General features: G+C 33.9%; 2 protein-coding genes across 2 annotated transcripts; both read right to left on the reverse strand.

Moving 5' to 3' along the window:
- Window positions 1–594: 594 nt before the first annotated feature.
- LOC114406736 (oligopeptide transporter 5-like) lies at window positions 595–4,992 on the reverse strand. The gene is made up of 2 exons (XM_028369527.1): window positions 3,565–4,992; window positions 595–3,219 (listed from the first exon to the last, which is right to left on the reverse strand). Exons 1-2 carry the CDS (start codon window positions 3,652–3,654, stop codon window positions 973–975), a joined length of 2,337 nt encoding a protein of 778 aa, XP_028225328.1. The 5' UTR covers window positions 3,655–4,992; the 3' UTR covers window positions 595–972.
- Window positions 4,993–6,005: 1,013 nt separating this feature from the next.
- Window positions 6,006–10,755, reverse strand: LOC114406737 (adenylosuccinate synthetase 2, chloroplastic-like). Its single transcript, XM_028369528.1, has 4 exons — window positions 10,364–10,755; window positions 8,917–9,609; window positions 6,778–7,089; window positions 6,006–6,574 (listed from the first exon to the last, which is right to left on the reverse strand). Exons 1-4 carry the CDS (start codon window positions 10,646–10,648, stop codon window positions 6,404–6,406), a joined length of 1,461 nt encoding a protein of 486 aa, XP_028225329.1. The 5' UTR covers window positions 10,649–10,755; the 3' UTR covers window positions 6,006–6,403.
- Window positions 10,756–18,566: the final 7,811 nt, after the last annotated feature.

An 18,566-nucleotide genomic window follows, 5' to 3' on the forward strand; every position in this document is an offset into this window, starting at 1 on the left:
CATATGGATTGTCAATCTATAAGCTTGCGAATTATGAATCCATAAGTTTGCCGGAATAATTTAAAAAAAATGAAAAAATATTAGGTATAAAAAAAAATACTGTGTGCACAAAGAAATTCCCTTAATTTTGTCATGGCGAACATTTTGTCATGGCCTTGCAACTTGATAACCATCCAAATCCTAATCAAAAACCACCATCCCCCTTTAATCTTAAGCAAGGTTTTAAAAAATAGTCTGCTATGTGATTTTAGCTGTGATGCTAAGGATTTCCACAATCGTAGTTGCATGTTTCTGCAATTTGTCATTGTTAAAGATCACCTTAAAACTTATTGACAATCGGGGCCATAACTGCAATTTATTCATAATTTCTCACAAAATTAAGGATCACGACAAAACAATAACTACAATTTTGCCCAATTTTAAAATTGTGCCAAAACTGTGGCCACAACTGCAATTTAAAACTTTCATCTTACTTAGGCAATAATAGTAGATACAAACAAACCATTTCCTCAGGGAAATCACTACAAATTCGTTTTCATCCCAAAACTCTGAAATCAGTACATCAAGTTTCAACTTGCCTATTGAGACATGGAAGATGGAAATAAGATATACTGATAGTGATAGCTTAATTACAAAGAAATCAAAGTAAAACAGATTCTTAGCTCGTTTAAAACATCTTGCTTGTTCTGCTCTCAACCTGTATATCTTATTCAATATTCCATTAGACTTTACAGTCAGCAGAGACAGAAAGTGCATACTTAGACTTCAGGTACATTTAATGGCCAAATATCATATTTACATGTGTACAGAGGAGTATATATTGAGACTTCGGGAGAGGTTAACCCCCTAAATGGAACTTCGTAGCTTGAGAGATTTGTCTCTGGCTCTTGGCCAAAGATACCCGGGGCTAACCAAAAATATATATATATCATATTCACTTCGCAATATGGGAGATGAATGCAAATATGGAAATCAGAGAAGAGGGCATCCTTTGGCATGTACATCTGGAGCTGTGGGGCATTTGGCCAAATGGCAGTGATCAGCATCAAGACCCCACCAGGTTGGACCAAAAATACCATTGGATTGGAGAGCAAAATAGAGGGCTACACCCATGAAAGCAACTCCGGCATCTAAAGCAGCTGAAAGGATATAAGTATGCCTAGCCCACCATGCCTTGAACTTTCTATAAACATAGAAATTAAAGAAGATTCCAACAATTCCCCATGTAATATAATTAACAGATCTGAATGGTGGGATATTGGATGCACCTGCAATGATGATGGGAAAGTTGATGAGTTGAATCCACTTGTGGTTGGGGAATTTTTTAGAAAGCAACCACACAGGAAGGGGTGCAAGTAGACCAATGAGGAAAAACCAATTCATCCCTGGATAAACACCATCCTTGGTAAACATTCTCTTTGGTCCTACTACTCCCCATATTATTGAAGCATTATAGAACACATCATCACCAGGGCATGTCCATGGACTACCCTTCGGCAACAATTCTTCATCACAAATGTTCTCAATAGATGTGAGAAGCCACCAAGCTGTGGCAAAGTAGACAGATGAAGCAACAACTGTGCCTACCAGCTGCACTATGAACATAGATTTAGGAGGAATTTTCATATAGTGGCCTAATTTGAAGTCACCAAGAAACCCAAGTGCCTGTACCATGCTGACATGTCCATAAGTCTTGAAGGCCACGTTAGCAAGTGGCTTTCCTGGGTAAATGAATCCAATTATCAACTCCGCAATCACGTTGAGTCCTGTCTGTATGTTTGTTGTGGCTTGAATAACCCCAATTGGCAAGGTGAAGACTAATGCAATTGTTAAAGAAAGTAAAATTCCCCACCATGGAAGTTGGAGTTGTTTGCCAAAGCCTTCACAAGCAACCAAGGCAATAACAACCATGAGAATCAAAATGGTGACAAACCACCATTCAGGGACTTGTTCATAGTTTCTCTTCATAATTCTTGTATGGACATCTCCAAGTTGTTCTTTTAGTGCTCTAGTTGTCTTCCTCCACATCTGAAGAATCATCTCTCCATGGAAGAGGGCAACGTGTGAAATAGTGGCAGTCAGAGTTGCAAAGCTAAATCCATACTCAAATGCAAAAGTGATACTAAGATAGATCTTGCTGTAATTGTTATAACTATTCAAATCAATGTCAAAAGTTTTGGGATTTAGAATCCTACTAACATTATATGTTGCACCTGTTGAGTCAAATGTGTGAGAACTAATGAGGGGAAACTTTTTAGCATCATATAAATTGCTCCAATAAGCAAGGGGAATCAAAACATAGATATCCAGCACAAATCCAATCAACATGTTGATGATGGCAAAGCCAGGTATAGCTAAAGGGCTGCCTAAAAAGCCTGCAACGGTGTTCCAATCGAGGCCAAACGAGCCGATGCCAAGGCCATTCATGCCTGAACCAATCTGTTGAGCAGTGATAGAATCTTTCCAAATCAAGCAAACAAAGGAGATAGTTGATATTGCTTGGAATAAGTACCCTGGTATAGTGTAATAGGCAAAGCTCACTACAAAAACTAGAAAAAAGAATTGGAGCCTAGTGTTTCCTCCTTTAGGCCTTTTTTCTTTTTCATGAAATGCCCTGAATAGAGACACCTGCACAAGGTTTGCAGGCCACCACATATAAGGGGAGTTAACAAGAAATCTTCTAAAAATCCCAGCCCATCCATACCCAAGCATTTGGGTTGATAGTGCTAATAAATAAGCCGCTACTGGATGGATGTTCCTATGATAGAAAGCCTTAACAATTGTGATGATGCTAATTGCATAAACACCACTAGATCCAGATGTAGCAAAGATGGTGATCAGCACATGTTCCTTCAAAGAGAATGGGCCCGGATTCAATGAAAAAGACCATTTTGTGAATGGCACTCGGATTGGTTTAGTGGAAAGAGTTGCAGCCATGAGTTTCCCAAGTGGGAGGGTAATAATCTGCGCTGAGACCGAAGAGATTTTTAAAGGGTTGGTTCTGTAGCCAAAGAATTGGTTTACAAAGGCAAGAAATACACATGATGCCAACCCCAGAACCCATGTCCGGAATGTCAGTGCTGGCTGAGTAGGATCATCAGTGATTGGAACTGTTAGCCTCACTTGCTCTATGGGACAGTCATCAACTTGAAATTCATCTTTCTCAGCATCCTCTATGACCCTCTCTTGAGACACTCCTGTGCTTGATGCCTCAGCTTCCTAACCCAAAAACAAAACAAAACAAAGGAGAACAACAAATCCCATAAACCAGCCTATCAAAACTATGACCTTTATCACGCCTTCTAATCTGCTAATTTAACCCCTTCACCACTTGCAATTAGATGGCATAAAACTTCTAAATTTGTTATTTACATACCATGTCTGGGAGATGTTCCACTATATTTACATAAAAAGGACAAAAAAAAGAAAGAAATGGATTCAAGTAAGCTAAGATGATTAATTGCAACCCAAGTGGCACTAGACAGTAACGAACATGAAAAGTACTAAGTGTTATCATTATAAGACTATAGATGAGAGAGGGAGAGGGAGAGTGAAAGTAGATACCTTTTCCAAATCAACAAGCGGGGTGGTAAGAGAAATGAATTGCTCCGAAGAGAGAGGTGATAATTTCTTATTATTGGCTCCTCTCTCCATTGCTGGCTGCTATGTAAGGATTGCAGTTACAGAACAGATAGAGAAACTTGAAACTTTTTTAGTACAAAACAGCAAGCGTGTACTTGTTGGATTGGAAAGGATATGCTCATTTCATTTCGAACCCTTTGTTGTGAGACACAATTCAAATCTTTATTTAAGATGGATAATAATTAATAAATATCTGTGAATAGTGTATGGAGTTGGAGATTGCTGCATGAACCTGGACGAAATTCTGGTATTCATGAACAACGTGCTTAACCAACTAACTAACTATTATAAATACTACTCCAGCCCCAGCATATATCTCTATCAATACTTTATCACGCCGCAAGATCAAAATTGACAGCAGATCTTCATTCTTCAACTTAATTCGTAGTATTTGTGACGAAATGAATGGGGAAAAAAATTACCACCGCTAATCAGCTTAGTGTGGCAAGAAAAGTAGGTAATGAAAAGGGGAAAGATGGATTAATGTGGGACCGAATTCTGCGGTGGGAAAGTAACAAACTTTCTCACTGGGAAAGTAAATTTTCACGGTTAGATTATTTTAGTTTTAGATCTATGGATGATCTTTTTTTTTTTTTCGATTTTTCTTTTTTCTTATTTTTCCTTGTCTTTCTTTTTTATTCCTCCACAACAATTGTGATGATGTTAATTGCAAAAACACCACTAGATCCAGAGGTAGCAAAGATGGTGATCAGCACATGTTCCTTGAAAGAGAATGTTTGGTGGAAAGAGTTGCAGCCATGAGATTTTCAAAGGGTTGGTTCTGTAGGCAAAGAATTGGTTTACACATTATGCCAACCCCAGAATCCATGTCCGGAATGTTAGTGCTGGCTGAGTAAGATCATCAACCTTAGTTGCTCTATGGGAAAGTCATTGACTTTGAATTCATCAACCTCTCTGACCCTCTCTTGAGACACTCCTGTGCTTGATACCTCCTCAGCTTCCTAACCACTCTTTCCAACCTATCACTCTTCTAATTCAACATGAAAATCAAGTGTTATCATTATAAGACTATAGAGGAGAGAGGGAGAGTGGAAGTAGATACGTTTTTTCAAATCAAGAAGAGGACTGGTAACAGAAATGAATTGCTGCCAAAGAGTTGTTATTGGCCCCTCTCTCCATTGTTGCTACTATGCAGTTGCAGAACAAATAGAGAAAATTGAAACTTTGTAGTAAAATACAGCATGCCTTTACATGTTGGAATGGTTATGTTATGCTCATTTCATTTTGAGCTTTTTGTTGTGAGATTCATTCAAATCTTTATTTAACAACATGGATAACAAAATATCTGTGCATGGTGTATGTATGGGCTTGGAGATTTTATTACATGATTGGTTTGTGACTTCAAGCCCCGGCATATCTGTAGTCTCTTTCAAAATACTTTATCACGCCGGCCCTAATATCATAATTGACAGCAAAATTCATTCTTCAACTTAGTTCATTTTCGGCAAATATTATTGATTAATTTGTTAATTTTTATTAGTGGAAGATTGTAACCCATTATCTCTTCCTTCTCCTTAATTCATATTTTCGTGATAAACATTTTTGGGCTTCTTTTCTTAAAAGGAGAAGATGGATCATCGCAACTTTAAAAATTCTTAATTAAAATGATTAAATAAAGTTTACTCACCAGTGCACCACCTCTCTTTTTTATAAAAAACAGTACCACCTAATCACGGGTTTTGATTGATTTTTCTGAAAATTATAAAACTGAAGCACGGTGGGAAAACCACATTATTAGGAATCTTTTTTCATAATTGTGTTGTTTAGAAGTATTATATTTTTTATAATTTAAAATTTTCTTATTTTCAATTATTTCTTTAAAATATTATCATGTCAAGATATTCATTTGATTTGTTTGAGATTTTATAATTCAATAATATAATTGGATTATATTATACCTTAAGTTAACGAGATGAATCGCAATAATTGTGATGGAATTCCTTCTCGTTGGACCCCCCGCTGCTTTAACATTATCCCCATCATAAATCATGACCAGTGATATTAAAAAAAAAGAGCTAAATTAGTATTTGGGCACCTTTTGTTGAAAAAAACAAAATCCTTGGGACACTTGATACTAGATTCTTAGCCTCCAGCCTTTGTCACGTTCACCAATCACTTAGACTTTGGTAAAGAAGAAATGAAGTAGAAAGAAAGAAAGTTTTAAAAATTAGTGAGTCCTACCCCTTTGTCATACTACTTGAGTTTATATATTTCTTTTTTCCATTTCCTTTCCTTCCTTTTCACTCTACCAAACTAACCCTTATCAAGTCATGATGTCTTTAAAAAAAGCCAAAAATAACTTACCATTTCTCAACCAAACAAATGATAAGTGAGAATAAAGATTGCACAGAGCAGCAAAACCATGATGCAACTTTGTAGATAGTTGAAAGCTAAAAGCATTTGGGTGGTGGCTACAAGTACATCATTATTTTCCCGCTACATGAATACTACCGCAACAAGGGCAGATGTTATCATCATACATCTAATTCATACTCATCATTCCGACAAGTATTGCATAACTAGACTGTGAACACCTTGTATCAAATTTATATATAAAAAAAAAAAACCCCAAAAAATGCCAATGATGTCGGCTAACAACATAATACATCATGTAGCTGATCCTCACTAGTCACTACAAATGTGTTCATATCCCAAAAAAACTGAGTTAACGGGAATAGACACCTCTACCGCAAAAAGCCTCAACTTACCTATAGAGGCATCCAGATCCTCCAATGTGAACTCATTTGTATATGAGAGCATCACGTCCAGGCCCAATACCAATGTAGTGAATAGGGACCCCCACAAGTTCTTCTATCCTTTCCACATACAGCCTTGCAGCCTTTGGAAGGTCAGAATAGTTTCTTATGGAAGATATATCAGATTTCCATCCAGGAAGTACTTCATATTCCACCTAAAACATGAAGACAAATAACCATAAGAGAATGCAATGCAAATTCCCAAAAATTAAGGACCTTTACCTTCCTTGAAAAACCTGTTACTTCACATTTTTGTTTATATTAGTCATATATCAAATAGAAGCATTTGGTTATGTGATCCAGAATTAGAGTGAAGGTGGGGGAATAATGATGTGGATGGGAAAGATAGAGAAGTTACCTTCAGTTGCTCAAGAAGACGAAGATCTGAAGGGAATGATTTGATTGGGGTGCCATCAGCAAGTTTGTAATAGACACCTAACTGTATTTCTTCAAGATCTGATAAAACATCTAGCTTGGTAAGATTCAACGATGAGAAACCGTTGATCTGACAAGAGTATTTCAGTGCAACTAAATCGAGCCAGCCACACCGTCGAGGGCGGCCAGTAGTTGTGCCAAACTCCTGCCCAGCAAATCTGAGGAGGTCACCTCCTGAACCCAAAATTTCAGTTGGAAAAGGACCAGAACCAACTCTTGTAGTGTATGCCTTCACCTGCACAGCCAAAATAAAATCCATAAACCATTCTTCATGAGTTAATTATGCTTAATTTGTTGACATTATTTAAATACAAAAAAACAGAAACAACTTGAAGTTCCTGAGCTAAGAGTTTGGCAGTAAGGAACAATTATTGATAAGAAACTGATAGATGGGGGAAAGGTGTATGTTAGTTGTCAGTTAGTTAGGATAGCTAGGATAACTAACTGTTAGTTAGTTAAGAAACTATAAATAGTCAATTAGAGGGAAGTTAGAATGGGGGATTAGGAAGTGGAGGGTGGTGAGACCTCGAAACTCGTCTGTATTTTGTCTTAGGTGTTGGAGGCATAATAATAATAATACACATTCTCTTCCTCTGTTTTTGGTCCAGTTCTATCAACTCATATTAGAGCTCCGATCTTGGAACGTAGAATCATTAATGGTGACGAAGGCAAACACGAGAATGGAGATATGCATGGAAGCCATGGAGAAAGTGATATAAGAGAATCGCGAAGCAGTGGAATCGCGTTTGAGTTCGATCGAAGGGATGATACAAAGGTTGGCAGCAGCATGGGAGAAAAAATCTCCTACTACAAACGTTCACACAGCTGACATGAGCGGAGGAAATGAGGGCATTGCGGCGCATGACGACAATCGATGGAGGAATTTGGAAATGCCCATATTCGATGGTGAGGATCCTATGGACTGGTTGACAAAGATCGAAAGATATTTCCGGTTGTGCGCCGTAAGGGAAGAGGCAAGCTAGAGGCTGTAATGGTTGCGATGGACGGGGAAGCTCTGGGTTGGTTCCAATGGTGGGAATCTTGGAATCCAAACCACTCTTGGGATGGATTCAAGATTGCTGTCACCCAAAGGTTTCAAGCTCCTAGCCTGGGAAATCCTTTTCAAGTGTTGATGGCATTGGAACAAGAAGAGACAGTGCAAGGATTCATAGGCCAATTTGAGAAGTGCGTCGGAATGGTGAAGAGGTTGGAGGAGCCATTTCTGGTGGAAGTGTTCCTCAAGGGGTTAAAGGAAGAAATTAGCACTGAGGTAAGGCTTCATGAACCAAAGAATTTGATGGAAGCTATGGTTAAGGATCAAAGAGTGGAGGATAAGAACAGAGTTTTAGGGAAGTTACTCTTGAGTAATAGCCAGGGGTATAATCTGCAGAAACCCAATTATTCGGGTCAGAAATTTGTAAGGGATTGGCAACGAGCAAATAGTAAGGTAGCTGATCCTACTAATGTTGCTAAAACAGGATCCAGTGGATGGCAAGGTAGAAGTATCATCCATAATTTGTCACCATGGAAGTAAATGAGAAAATGAGGAAAGAAGAATGTTTCACTTGTGAAGAAAAGTATAATCCTGCTCATGTGTGTAAGAATAAACAGTTCAGATTAATGATTATGGAAGAAGAGGATGAAGGAGACCCTTGCTTATGAAATGCAGGCTATTTTCCTCAACTTGACCTTGAGGACAAGGTCCATCTTGAAGGGGAGTATTGATAGATGGGGGAAAGGTGTATGTTAGCTGTCAGTTAGTTAGGATAGCTGGGATAACTAACTGTTAGTTAGTTAAGAAACTATAAATAGTCAATTAGAGGGAAGTTAGAATGGGGGATTAGGAAATGGAGGGTGGTGAGACCTCAAAACTCATCTGTATTCTGTCTTAGGTGTTGGAGGCATCATAATAATAATAATACACATTCTCTTCCTCTGTTTTTGGTCCAGTTCTATCAGAAACACAGACTTCTTTTTGGGTCAGACAGTTGAGACAAAATACAAAAGATTACCAACAACTCCAATAAAAAATTAAAAAAAAAAAAGATAAATATCCACGTACCACTCCTATTAAATCACCAAGTACCCTTGGAGCAATACCAAGACCAGTGCATATCCCACCAGCTGATGGGCTAGAAGAAGTAACAAAGGGATAAGTTCCAAAATCAATGTCCAACATGGTAGCTTGTCCTCCTTCAACCAAAATCTTCTTCTTTTGTTCTATGGCGTCATTCATGACAAGCACAGTATCAGCAATAAAGGGCTCCAACCTCTCGGCATACCTCTTGTATTTTTCAACTTCTTCCCTGAGCATATATGGGCCATAGTTAAAATCTTTGAACCTCAATGCTGCATCTGACAATATAAGATCAAGCTTCTGAGGGAAAGTATCCATGTGCCTCAAATCACCCACTCGGAGGCCATTACGGTTAACCTTGCTGGAGTAGCAGGGTCCAATGCCTCTCTTTGTGGTGCCAATGAAGGATTTAGCAAGCTCCGCTTCTCTTAGCCCATCCACCACTTGGTGGAAATCAAACAACAGGTGAGCACGATCAGATATCAATATCCTTCCCTTGCAAGAGACCCCGTTCGATTCAAGACCGTCAATCTCCTTAAACAACCCCGGCAGGTGCACTACAACTCCATTCCCAATAACACACAGAGTATCCTCATTGAGAATACCAGAAGGAACAAGATGAAGAGCAAACTTTTTCCCTTCTGCGTTGTAAATAGTATGCCCAGCATTAGCTCCACCCTGAGAACACATAATAATCACAAATTATCAGTGCAAAATAACAATTTGAAAAACCAAACATATCCACAAACACCAAGCAAAGCCAATCTCAATACACCAAAAATAATTCCTAAAATAAATAGCATCGCTATCTGAAATTACAAAAATGCCGTTATAGCCCTTGAAATTACCAAGGGTCAATCCTTTTTAAGAGAAAACACTCTCTAATGGACTCCGTCAAAATTCATTCGAAACTATAAAATCATGTGTAGTACTCATTAAATAAGAAGCCAGACCCAAAAATTTCATGATTTCCAATAAATAAATTCCAACCAAGAGTAAAAAGTGTGTTCAAAAGAATGTGTTAAGAGAGTATTGCTAACATTTCTCTCATTTTAAACATTATTTTTGTAACATCATGAACTCAAAAGTCAAAGTGTCAAACCACCACCCTTTGGTAACATGGAAGAGCTAAAATAAACATTTATTTGATAATGACAAAGACAAAAAATGACATCTCTGTAATTTCAGGGATAAAATTGACAGGCCTCCCAATTCCAGGTTCAATTTATTGTACTTCTCACAATAAATTAAAATATCAAAAACCTTAATAAAAATACACTGATTCAGTTAAACCACAGAGCAATCAACCCTAACAGCAACACTGCCACCAAAACACACACACACACTAATTCAATCGGCTTTCCGAACGACCCACGATTTGAAAAAAGGGAAAAGACGCGAAGAGTGAAAAAGAAGAGAACTTTGGCAGAACCTGGCAGCGAGCAACGATTTCGAAGTGTTGGGCCAATATGTCAACGAGCTTCCCTTTGCCCTCGTCGCCCCACTGGCAGCCAAGCACGCCGGAGACCTGGCTCAGTTCGCCGATGCGGCAGCCGGAGGTGTCGGCGGCGGCGAGCTTGGTGGGGGGAGACGCGACGGGCTTCGCGGAGCACACGACGACGTTTCGAGTGGTGGGGCGAACTTGGCGGAGGGAGATGCTGCGCTGAGGGTTGCATATTGCGTGAGAATCAAGGGTCAGTGATGAGATGGTGTTCATTGTAAATGTGAATGTTAAACACACGCACGATAAACAGAGACAAGAGAGTGAAAAACACAAACACAACAAGGGCACAAAGGCTGCGTTGTGTTGTGTATTTTATACTTCAATCAGGCCAACTTTTTTTTATTTTTTTTGACAAGGATACTTCAAAGTCTTAGATTTTACGACGAGCAATAAGTAAGATATGATTCCCTTCAATCTTATTATAGTAATAAATTTCGTATAACAAGAAAAATTAAGTCATATAGTAAAAATAACTGGGAATGGGATGCATCGGATTGGATTTTCAAAGATTTTAAAAAAATATTGAGACATTTACTTAAAATTATATAAATAAGTCTTGTAATATTTAATTACAATTTTTAAAATTTTTATAACTTAAAAAATTATAAAAATTTCATGTGATTTATTGATTTTGATTAAATTATATATTTTTCATATTTAAATGTATTATTTTTGCAAAAAGTCAATAATCAAAAGTATATTAAATATAATTACATTAAAAATAAAGAAGTTGATTGTTTATATTTTTAATTGAGCCAGTGTTACATACACAAATTAATTTATGATTTTGAGGCATATATATTTTAATTAATTATTTTTTACTTAAAATATTAAATATATACACAAAATGGACATACACAAATAAGTCGTAATATTTTTAATACTAATTTGTGTAGACATTGAGTATATTATTATTACATTTAAAAGTATTATTTGAACATTTTTATTTAAATCACAATAAACTTGTTCTTATAAATAAAATAATAAATATAAATATTTGTGGGTTACCTGTGTGTTAGTATAAATAATTTCAAATGTATGAAATAATTCTTGTTATTCGAAATTTATTCAATTGATATCGAAAAAAGGTAGAGTGTGCAGGATTTGTTTGTAGATATCAGGGAAAAAAGTTTATTCTATATTAATATTTGAATTTGGGAATTCTTTATTTTATTTTTGTGTATGATATATGAAAAAGTTAATTTGATATTGAAAATTAATTGATAAATAAACAACAACATCTCTGCAAATTAATTTTTTTTATTTTTGTTTTTGTAAATTTTTTTATTTTATTCCTTGTAAAATGTGTTTATTTTATTTTTTTATTCTTAAAACACTATAAATAATATTTTTTTACTCTTTAAAGTATTTTAAGAATAAAAAATAAAATAAACACATTTTATAAAAATTAAAGAAAAAAATTACAAGAACAAAAATAAAAAAATACTAGATTATAAGAACGAAAAATATATTTAAGTCTAAATTAGAAAACAACATTGATTTCTATATACCTAAATTCTAGGTGCTGATTAAAAATAACTAAATTGAATTCTAAGTGACATTAAAAAAAGGAATTGAAAAATTCCTAAGATAAAAGAGTAGATAAAGAAAAAAAAAATAACAAATATAATAGATGAAGAAGAAGATAAATACAATAAAAAAAAATAAATGATGAAGAAGAAACACATAAATAAAAGTGAGAGCAAGGAAGACACTAATGTTTTATTTCATACATACATATATTTATGATAACTTTAAGAATATCTACTCAAACATTTCAGCATGCAAAATCATATCAATTTTTTTACTAATCTTAGAATGTTTTAAAAACGATAATTGAGATAAACTCTCAAAGCACTTTGCACAAATCACGTAGCTAGGCAATAGACAATTTGTTTGTATCTATTATTGATAAAGGAATGTTGTCAATAAGTAAACAATATAAAATGAACTAATAATAAAAAAGAATTTCCAAATAAATTATAAAAATAGGATATCAAGAAATATAAGTTGGAGAGATAAAGTTGTATTTTTGTGTTTCAACTTTTTTTTATCTTCAATAAAAGATGATTTGTTGAACTTTATGCTCTCATGACTTCTTGGATCCAATTTGATTTAAATGCTTCATGTGGAAGCACACTATACAAAGAGGACTACACTTGCTTGTCTCTAAATCCCGATGGAGGAACATAGGAAAAAATGAGGGAGAAAAAAAATAAAAGTCAACCATATGTGTTCTGAATACTAAAATTTTTAAACATATTTATTATCTAAAATGATCAAAACAACAAATGAAATAACCTCGAAATAAAATACATAAAGCAATAGAAATTGAATATATAAAGGCAACCAAAAATAAACTGATATTAAAAAATTAAATAAAACGAAGTCAAAGGTGTCGTAGATTTATATGAATTTGAGAAGAAACCTATAAAAACCAATAATACTTAAAATGGGAGATGTGCAATGTGTTGATCGTATACAAAACAATCACTTGGATTAATCAACATCATGTGAATCGCATGTTTGTCGACGTACGTTGTTGTGGGTTGATTTGAACAGTACGTGAGTTGCCTAAAGAAAAAGGAAGGCAAGAAATTAATGTAGAAAAGGAACACAACGACATGAGGTGAACGATAGTGTTATTAAAATAATGAGTATTCATTTTGAATTCTAAATAATACATTTCAATTAAACCATTTTTTAGGCACTAGAAATTACAATTTTAAAAAAGTTAATGACCACATCACCGATTAATGGAGACATCTTACTAATAGGGATAAAAAAAAACAAAATTTTTAAATATACAACAAAAACAAAAAAAATTATTAGAAATCAAAAATGAAATTCAGGTATATAACAAAAAATACTAACATATTCAAGCCCAATAAAAATAGTAAGTGATAATTTAACTTTTTAATGTAGTATTAATTATTTTTTGTTTAATACCCATAATAATAATGACGACACTAGAAATTATAAATGACTTAACAATGAGAAAGTTAATTTTGCAAAATTATTTCATCTGGTCTTTAATATAAGACACCATTTATAAAGGATTGATGGTTTTTTTAATAAAGTATTATCTCCATTTCATAATAATTATAGTGTAAGAAAAAAAATTAAAATAATTATTATTTTAGTTTTTTAATAGAAAGTATTTCATTTATATCTCTAATAATATTAATGATGGATAATAAAATATAAAAATATATTAAAACATCTAAAATAAAATATTCTAAATTATTAAGTATATTATTTTAAAATATTTACTTTAACATTTAAAAAATAAAAATGAAACATGTTATTTCTTAGGTAGTATTAAACTAAATAAAAATAAATAACACTAAAATAACATATTCATGAGATCTAATTTAATTGGTTAAATAAAATAAATGAGTTGTGATTGTAGATCTTTTTGTCACTTTTAACCTAGGTGAGATTATTATAAAAAAAAAAACTAAAATGAAAAATAACCTACGAACCAAGGAAAAAGTATACTAATTTAATATCCATGGCTGGTTAAAATAGTATAAGTCAACTCACTAAATTCAAAATTCATAATCTTACGTATATAAAGATATAAGAAAATTTTGTCGATGTTATTGAAGATATTTTCTAATTCAATTATGATTTTTTTTAGAAGATAAATAGTGATAGTTGAGAAAATGGTATTTTATCAATTGAAATATATAATTAATTAAAAAAAGGATCTTTCAAATGAGTGTCTTAAAAGAATTGGATAAAAAATTAATGAATAGAAGATTTTATTGAAAATACATTAATAACATTAAATGTTTTTAATTTACCTATAATTTTTATATTTACCCTTTTATTATTATTATTATTATAGAGAGAGAAAGATAGGGTGTATCACATGAAAATAACTATCTCATATAAAAATGAGAATAATCAATAACAGTTAGATTAAGATATTTTATATTTAAATTAAAAATTTATTTAATTATAAAATCTCTAAAAAATTATCAAACAAAAAATCAATATCTCAGAAATTTAATTTATGTTTTTATAAAAAAAAATTATGTCAACATCATCACCATAATCATTACCATTATTATAATCACCATTGTTGTTTACTAATTTATGTACTTAATACTTAAATTTGAGAAGATAATAATATATAAATAGATTGCAATTTATTTCACTCCTAATATTTTTAATAGACATTTCACTCCTATTATTTTAATTTGATCAAATTACATCAATTAAAAACTAGACTAATTCATCAAAATACACTGAATAAAAGTTTAAATAGATTAATAATATAAATTAAAGTTTATCGAAAAGAAGTGAGAAAAATTATAATAAAAAGTGTGTGGATCGATTTTAAAATTTTCCGTTGTCAAATTCGATAGTAAAAATTCTATTAATTTGTTTTTCTAATAGCATTTTTTATTTTGATCGAACTAATCTTTTAACATTCATGAATGTTTTTGTTGTTCATTATTTAATAATTAAAAAAATGTCATATTAAATATCTAAATCATTTGAAGTGAAAAATGTTTTCCGATATCTATAAAAATAATTAAAAATACAAAATTAATTTCAAATATTTTTTTACTTTGCATTTTATTTAATTTGCCTAAATTTTAAATACACGTGCAGTGCACATCATCCTTTTCTTTTTGAACAAAGCAAACTTATTATTTCATTTCATAAGAGAACCACAATATAATTAGGAATTTGCTCAAATTCATGAATCTTAACATACAACCTAGAAGTCTTTAACAAAGAGTGAGTGACTTGATTTACTTGCCTCCGTACAAAACTTACCTTTAAGTTTGGAATGAAACTTATAAGATTCTTGCATTTGGAGATAAGAAAATGAAATTTAGAGCTGCCTTTTTCTGTTGAGTACAAAGTCTACCACATTTTTGCAGTCCACTTCAAAGTTTATGTTACTCAAATGTAAACGTTGAACCCATTGGAGCGCCTGAACTAAACCTTCAGCTTCAGCTTCCCTAGGACTCGAGATTCCAGTTGAATATATACCTTGTCATTGCTGCATGTGATAAATCTGCCATGATGGTCCCAGATACAAGCACCCATTCCATGACAGTTTTGTTGTTGAAACAAAGCCGCGTCGATGGATATGTTGCAGTTGTGGATGGTTATGGTGTTGGTTCTTCGAAGGCCGCGCATGAGTCCAGTCATTGAGATATTGCATGGTCAAGGAGAAAGATATTTGAGGTTGTGTTTCAATCCCTTCCCAAAGCTTATCATTCTTGCACCTCCAAATGCTCCATAGAGTCATAGCAAAAAAAGTTTTATCTCCATAGTTGCAGAACCAAGAATTCAAAAAATTAGTTCATTAGTACACTCAACATACTGGAAATGAGGTTCTATCATAGTCCAAAGTCCAGCTACTTCCCACATGGCTTTTGCTTGTGCACAACCAAATAAAAGATGCCATGCATTTTCGAGATTATCAGAACAAAAACACATAAGCTAGGACAAGACACACCTTTGGTTTGCAATCTTTGTCTAGTAGAAAGACAATTTCGCAGAATTCGCCAAATGAAATGCTTTATCTTTGGTGGAACTCGTAAATCCTAGATGAGGGACCAATCACCTTGCTCCTTCCTCATTGTCAGTTTCTCCCAGCTAAGCCAGTTTATCCCCTTGAAGAGGTGCCTTTTGATCCCCACCAGAAAGAATTCATCATTTTTTGGATGTCATCTTCCAATGATGAGGGCAAAAGGTGGACACTAATACAATAGGAGGGGATAAATTATGCACAAGATTTGATTAATATCTCCTTCTCAGCCCTGGATAAATGCTTGTCTAACCAGTGGTTGATGCACTTCCAAATTCTGTCTTTTAGGAAGCCAAAGACTTATTTCTTCTTCCTTCCAATGATAGATGGGAGCTCGACCTAGTTGCATGTTCCAATTGTTGATGATACACCCAGAGAGATCATGGTCCACTGTCTCAAAGATTGATTGGTGTTGGTACTAAAAAAGACCTCTGATTTGTCCAAGTTGATTACTTGACTAGATGCTCGTCCATATTTGTCTAAGATGGTGTTAAGACAATTTGTTTCCTTGTGTACTATCTTGCAAAATGAAAAACATTCGTTAGCAAATAATAGGTGTGAGAGGATAGGAACCCCTGAACACACCTTAACACCATGAATCTCTACTTTTCTCTCAGCATATTTTAATAAAGAAATAAGTCCCTCAATAAAGAATGAACAAGTAAGGTGACAGTGAGTCATCCTATCTAAGTTCTCTCCCAAGAGATGTTAATCCTTATAAAATAATTCACTGTTTGCAGACACATTTTCATTCATCCTATCCATTTATCATGAAATATCATTTTAGACATCACCCTCAATAACTCCATTGGACTCTATCAAAAGCTTTACTAATGTCAACTTTTAAGGCCATTTCCCCAATCTTTCATTTCCTTTTGCACTTCATATGGTGAATGAGTTCTAATGCAATAAGGACATTATCCAAAATGGATCTATCCTTAACAAAGACTGATTGTTCCAGCGAGATGCATTTTTGAAGGAGTGGTTTAAGACGGTCGGCTAGGGTTTTTGAAACAATCTTGTAAAGGACATTGCAGAGGAAAATAGGTCTAACATCTTTCATAGTTTTGGGGTTACTGATTTTGGGAATTAGGTCAATAGTTGTTTGGTTTATTTGAGGGGGGAAAACATCATTTTGAACCCTTGTAGTTACTGCCAAAACAATTTCATGACCACACAAATCCCAGATTTTTTGTTGTTGAAAAAAGCAGGGTTGAGGCCATCGGGTTTAGGTGATTTTATTAGTGTCCATATGAAATAAAAAACATTTTTTAATTCACCAATGGTAAAAGGTTGAAGTAAGGAAAAATTATCATCAGAGGAGTAGTTTATATTAAATATTTATTTATGAAATCGCTCCTATTCGTATTGAATTTATTTCTTCTAAAAAAATATATTGAATTTATTTTTTTAATACATTTTATTTGAAACATAAAGCGACAAAAGAAGGAGTCAGAGATAATGACAATTATCAAATATGTATTTTTTTTTTGGAAAAAATGTAAATTATATTAAACCCAAAATGATACAATAATAAACGGGGCATACCCCGCAGTTAAAGAAAATCAAAAGTCTCCATAATACAAGAAGACCTATATCAAGATGCTAAAACAAATGCAACAGGTGCACTTGTCTATACATAAGAAACTTAATCTTGCTAATAACCTCTATTACAGAAAATTGATAATCTTTAAAAATCAGCTTGTTCCTAAACAGCCAGATGCAGTAGACTGTAATTATTATAGTCAGACAACGTAATTTTCCTTGAACACCTGATGTGGATATGTCCCTAATTAAAGAGTCAGTAATGTGCTATAAAGAAGTGAAACGCTTGCAGAAAGGAGCCAAATCACGAATGTGAGCCTAAACTTGGAAAGATTTCCTGAAATAAAAGAATAAATGAGCATTTGACTCAGCCTCTTTTGAACACAAAGGACAGAGAGAACCCTTGTTCAAAAAATTAACTTTGTCAAGAGTAAGCAGTCGGTTCCTTTTAGCATGCCACAAAATGAAAGACATCTTAGGGAAGATTGCTGGGTTCCATATAATAGAACACCAACTAAGAGTAGGCTTGACACCTCTAATGTATTCATAGACTTTGCCAACAAGCAATTGTTCATTGGTGCTCCAAGATTGAATCCTTTTTTTGGCCTCTTCTGTACTTAGCTCTTTGGAGATAATAAAGTCCCTTATTTGAATAATTTTCTTTATCAAAACTGAATCTGATGAAGAAATATTGTAATTCCACACATCCCTCCCTCTGAAATAGTAATGGTGAACACACCGAACCCATAGAGAATCTTTCTTACAATGAAAGTCTCACAAGATACGGGAAAGAAGTGCAAGGTTCCAGTCCTTGAGATTAAAAATGCATAAACCCCCTTCTTTTTTCGGAGAACAAACTACTGATCAAGCAACCAAGGGCTTGTTTTTGCCAATATTCGCTTTGCCCCACAAAAAATTACGGCACGAAGCGTTGATCTGGTCCAGAACAAATTGCGGCAAAGGAAAAATCTCCATCCAAAAATTCACAATTCCTTGAATAACTGCTCTGATTAACTCTAACTTACCTGC

This window comes from Glycine soja, chromosome 3 (genome assembly GCF_004193775.1).
Source record: "Glycine soja cultivar W05 chromosome 3, ASM419377v2, whole genome shotgun sequence".
Classification (NCBI taxonomy): domain Eukaryota; kingdom Viridiplantae; phylum Streptophyta; class Magnoliopsida; order Fabales; family Fabaceae; genus Glycine; species Glycine soja.